Source organism: Nilaparvata lugens, unplaced genomic scaffold, assembly GCF_014356525.2.
Source record: "Nilaparvata lugens isolate BPH unplaced genomic scaffold, ASM1435652v1 scaffold927_1_2, whole genome shotgun sequence".
NCBI lineage: Eukaryota > Metazoa > Arthropoda > Insecta > Hemiptera > Delphacidae > Nilaparvata > Nilaparvata lugens.
Genome location: NW_024095023.1, coordinates 34,916 through 40,001, shown reverse-complemented (window position 1 = coordinate 40,001; position 5,086 = coordinate 34,916). Strand labels below are relative to the sequence as shown.

General features: G+C 49.9%; 1 protein-coding gene across 1 annotated transcript; it reads right to left on the bottom strand.

Moving 5' to 3' along the window:
• Positions 1–18: 18 nt before the first annotated feature.
• Positions 19–3,166, bottom strand: LOC120349309. Its single transcript, XM_039419274.1, has 2 exons — positions 2,103–3,166; positions 19–1,824 (listed from the first exon to the last, which is right to left on the bottom strand). Exons 1-2 carry the CDS (start codon positions 2,315–2,317, stop codon positions 1,512–1,514), a joined length of 528 nt encoding a protein of 175 aa, XP_039275208.1. The 5' UTR covers positions 2,318–3,166; the 3' UTR covers positions 19–1,511.
• Positions 3,167–5,086: the final 1,920 nt, after the last annotated feature.

Genomic DNA, 5,086 nt, shown 5'->3' with positions numbered 1-5,086 from the left:
TTATATAGACATATGAAATAGACATAGATGTAATCCCAATTCAGTGATTAAATCACTATGATGTCGATATCAGTACAGTCAAACACGAGGCAAGTTATTTCCTACAATTCTGATAATATTAACAATTTCATATTCAGGTAGCATGCTGTAGGGATAAACTACAAAACATTTCTCAACATGTACTATATTGAATAAAAAAATAACAGACAGATGCTTTATAATGAGCTCCCAATTCTATTATATATATATTTTGCCTAAGCAAGTAGTTATCAGCACCAAGGACAAGCTCATGGAGAAAATAGAGCGTCTGAACAGAAAGATCCCGGGAGGTCTATAAGGGAGAGAATCATTGCTGCTAAACCCCAAATCACCCCAATCGCTGACTGCGAATTTGTCAGCTCTCCGTCAAGATTTAGAATTATACCCAGTGCCTGCGGTGAAGAGGAGAATCATACATGCTCTAGCCGAGGAGATTGGTGTGGATCCTGAGATAAGCCAGATAGTTAACAACATATCAATCAGACAAGATTTCGATCTTTTGTTAGACATACTCTCGAGTAATGGTGAGAACTAAATAATTTAGAAAAAAATGGAAAAGGAAGTGCGCATGCGCCGGATTCGATCAACTGAATAGTTTTAATACTCCAATTCAGTTTAACTGACGGAAAAAATATTTAAGAAATTAAGTGCAGAATAAAAGTTTTAAGCAACAGCTTATAAGAAATTCAAATGTCGAATTGAATTAAAATTGGAATAGTTATACGATATAAAAAAATTCAATAGACGGTTATCAATGAATATAACATATACTTATATTTACTAGATATGAGTAAGATTTCAATTCAAAGGTGTTCAAATTATTGGTGTATTTCATTTAGTTGAAGAACCCTGAAAGAGAATGACAATAGAAAACAATAATGATGATAATGATGGTCTCAGCCATATCAACAGTTCGTAGATTCAATTTCTGAAGAAGAGTAGGGATTTCTGAGATAAGAGATAACGGTACACGTGGATCTATCAAAAGGCTCCACTCAACGCCGAGATAACAGCAAGGGTGAGAATTTCACAGAGGATGATACGCAGCTCAGATAAACAACAGTATCATTGATCAATGCTACCGATAAATCACCGCTAGCTGCCACAACAGCTAAGCACCCATGCAACGGTTGCAGCTCCAGATGAAACGGGAAACAGTGGTGGTACTGAGCACTCGTCCAGCAGGCTCTGGAAGACCTTCGGGCTGCCAGAGCCTCCCCTGTCCGTCCCGGACCATTTGTGCCCTCTCCTCGGAGGTCTCCTGGCCACGACCAGACGATCCGGAGGCTTTTAGGCCGAAGGGTCAGGGAGCTAATGGGTGTGTTCGAAAATGTGGACCCCCCGGCCCGTGACACCGAGGAACCCGATCAAACACCACCTCGACTCCAAGTGCGGCAGCTTCGATGTCAGCTCAGTACTCCTGAGTTGGCAGAGCTGGCTCCATCCTTACCCCCTACACCAAGAGGTCCTGTTTAACTGTTCAATCCATACGCTACTCCTGTTAGAGCCAACGTGTGGCAGGGTAACGCCGTACCTTTTTCTTCCCTCCCCCCGTACGGTACCTTCTTTGCTGCCATACGTGACCTTCTTCCTTCTGTAGTAAGAGATGAGGAATGGCAGAGCCTCCGTCTCTCCAATTTGGCTCTGTCTGCCGTCAGCGGCAGAGCACAGCCCTCAGAGGTTCTATCCGCCCTCTCTGAGTGGTTCCATGATGTCTTCCCTGCACCTCCCGCGCCTTCAGCGCCAGAGGCTCCCCGGGTCGCTGCCAGACCCAACAAGCCCCGTAGGCCCCTTCCCAAGAGGAAAATTCGTCGGATGGAGTATGCGCGCACCCAAAACTGTTCCGGAAGGACATGTCGAGGGCTGTGCGCAGCATTCTTGATGGCGAATCTCTTGTCGATCCACCAGCGATGCCCGAACAAGGTGGTATGTTCGAGTATTGGCGAGAACTGATGGGTCGAGAGTCCGTACCACTACCTCCCCGAGCGGCTTACCCCAGGCAGGCTCAGTTGGCCGATGTGTGGGGTCCCGGATTGCGGAGGTCGTTCGAGAGCGAATATCGATCTCGTCGGCAGCCGGTCCTGATGGGGTCACCCCTAAACTGTGGTCTACTGTGCCTGCTCCCCTCATATGTCTTTTCTTTAACATGGCCCTTTGCCATGGTGGCTTTCCGATGTCCCTTCTGGGCAGTCGTACTGTCTTCATCCCAAAGAAGGGGGGTGAAGGCAGACCCTCGGACTTTAGACCGATATCGGTCTCGTCCGTGGTGGTTCGGCATTTGCACAAGGTGCTTGCCAGCCGCCTATATAAACACGGCCTAGCGTCTCTCGGGCAACGTTGCTTCGGCGATGGTTGTGCCGAGAACGTGTTTGTCTTAGGGTCCCTTTTGAGACAGGTCAGGCAGGACCCACGTAAAGGAATGCACCTCGCATCCCTGGACGTGGCGAAAGCCTACGACTCTGTCTCCCACGCAGCAATAACCCATGCTCTTCGGGTTAAAGGCCTCCCCGAAGAGCTGTGCACTTATATCGCACGACTGTATGCCGCTTCGCATACCTCCCTTGAGCTGCGTGGAGTCCGCTCTGCCCCAGTCCTGGTGAATAGAGGTGTTCGGCAGGGCGACCCTCTATCTCCGCTGCTGTTTGCTTACATAGTTGATTTGATCCTTGAGAGTTGTCCGGTGGACGTCTCTGTCCGTTTGGGGGATGTGTCAGTGTCATCGTTAGCTTATGCTGACGATGTACTCCTTTTTGGTCGGACGAAGAAGGGGCTGGCCCTTGCCCTGAACGTGTTTGAGGCGACCGCGCAACAGTTTGGGTTGGAGATTAATACGAAGAAGTCCTTCACGTTGTCTTATGTCCCTATGGGACATGAGAAAACGTTTTTTATTCAGACGGCCACGCCATTTCAGCTCTCCTCTGGACCGTTGCCTCAGTTGGATGCCAACTCGAGGTGGACGTACCTAGGGGTTGAGTTCGGAGTGGCTGGGCCGCTGCATGTAGAGCCTCTGTTGGCAACATCCCTTGAGAGGCTCACTCGTGCGCCTCTCAAGCCCCAGCAGAGGTTGTTGGCTCTTCGTGTTTTCTTCTTCCTCGCTTGTTCCACTCCCTAGTTCTAGGGCGGTGTACCAAGGGCTCGTTGAAGAGGGCTCATATCATTCAGGGATGCTTCAGGACTCACGGTGGACGCATCAAGCGGCACGATGCCATCGTCGCGACCTTAAGCGATGAGCTTGGGAAGCGGGGATGCTTCGTTGCCCGCGAAAATGTCTATCCAACTTCCGTGGGTCCCCGTAAGCCTGACCTTGTATGGATCAAGGGAGAGAGCTCCGGAGTTCTCGATGTGCAGGTGATCTCCGGATCTCGACCCCTTGATCGAACCGCTCGGGACAAGGAGGCTAAGTACGCGAACATCCCTGATTTGAGTATGAGCATTCGGCGGAAACACCGCATCCCGGGTCATCAACCCATGCGTTTCGACACGGCCACTCTAAGCTGGCGGGGTGTGTGGAGTCGTAGATCGGCGACGCAGCTGAGAGAAATTGGGCTCCCCACTGGCCTTCTGTCATCGGTCACTACACGTGTACTGCAGGGGAGTCATACAAATTTCTCTCGGTTTATGACAATGACTACAATTACACGTGAACCGACGAGGAGGAACCGTTTTGGGGGGAGGAGACCCCGACCACCTGGGGTTGTGCCGGCGGGAATCGGGTGAGGTGAACCGTTGGCAGGCAGGAGCCGAGCTCACTCCGGCTCAACACAGAGGCAGCTGCCGTCTTCCCTGCTGCTGAAGATGGTTGAGGGCGGGGCTGCTTCCGGAGGACCAACATCGCGGACTTCAACATCGCCAACTACTCTTCACTGTTATATTGTCGGAGCGGCTTAACTTATATTATTGTATCTGTTATTGTCGGTCTGGCAATGTATTCCTTGGATTGTATGTTTTTAACATCTTGTTGTATCCTCTGTAAGTGTTGGTTAATATTGTAATAAGATATAGAGTGATAATATGAAAAAAAAAATAGTAATGTACTCCTTAATGTACTGCCCCCCGGGGAGTACTCACCTTGTCGTGGTGGGGGGCCTTGCGTACCCCTGTGATCCAGAGAGCTATGCCGGCGGTAGTGTAACTACCAGAAGGGCCTCCCATGCCGGACAGGTCGAAGGGTAGGGGTCAGACGAAGAAGTACTCCAAAATTATGTGGGTTCTGGGGTTGCCAGCCCCTTTACCTACAATGCGGTTGGCCCGAATTCAGATAAGAGAATGGGATCTGCCAATGGCAGGCCACCGGTCGGTGCCCGGGAATCTCCCGGGGTTCGGACGCCGACCACCAACCGTAGCACTGCTGTGCCGCTAACACCGCGAGACACACTGCCTGCTACAACACCGCCTGCAGTTGTTGGGAGACCTCATGTCTGTTCCATCTGTGACAGGGGCTTCTCCACGTCAATTGGGTTGGGTGTGCATTTTAAACGAGCACAACCCGCTGAAGCAAACGCGGCAATCAGCGTCGATCGTACGCATGCCAGGTGGTCGAGCGAGGAAATGTCGGCCTTTGCAGCAAGAGAGGCCGCAATTATCCTCGATATCAGAGGGCAGGATGTAACCAGGCAGAAACAACGGCGCACTGCGTGCAAAATTGTTTCAAGAGCCATGGAGGAAGGGTCCTCCGGCACGATGCCATCGTTAATGCCGTCGCTGGTCATCTTCGGCGACGAGGCTATCGTGTCATCCGGGAACCCTATATCAGAACAGCCCAGGGCGGTCGAAAGCCAGACATCATGGCAGCCCGCCCTTTTTCTTTAACCTTTCTAAGAGTCTATTTCCAATTCTTCTTTCCTATTTTATGTCTCACTCTTGCCAAGCAATCCAGGAGAATTTTATTCCCCGCCCCCGAAAAAAAAAGTAGTCGCAATAATTCAAAAGTTTGACTGTTTCTTATTAGTGACAGTTCTATAAGAGAAATTTTAAATTTTTACGTTTAAAACAGGGTGGTCAAAGTTCATTAAGCAAGAATAAATATGCATCAAAACTGGTTTCTCCA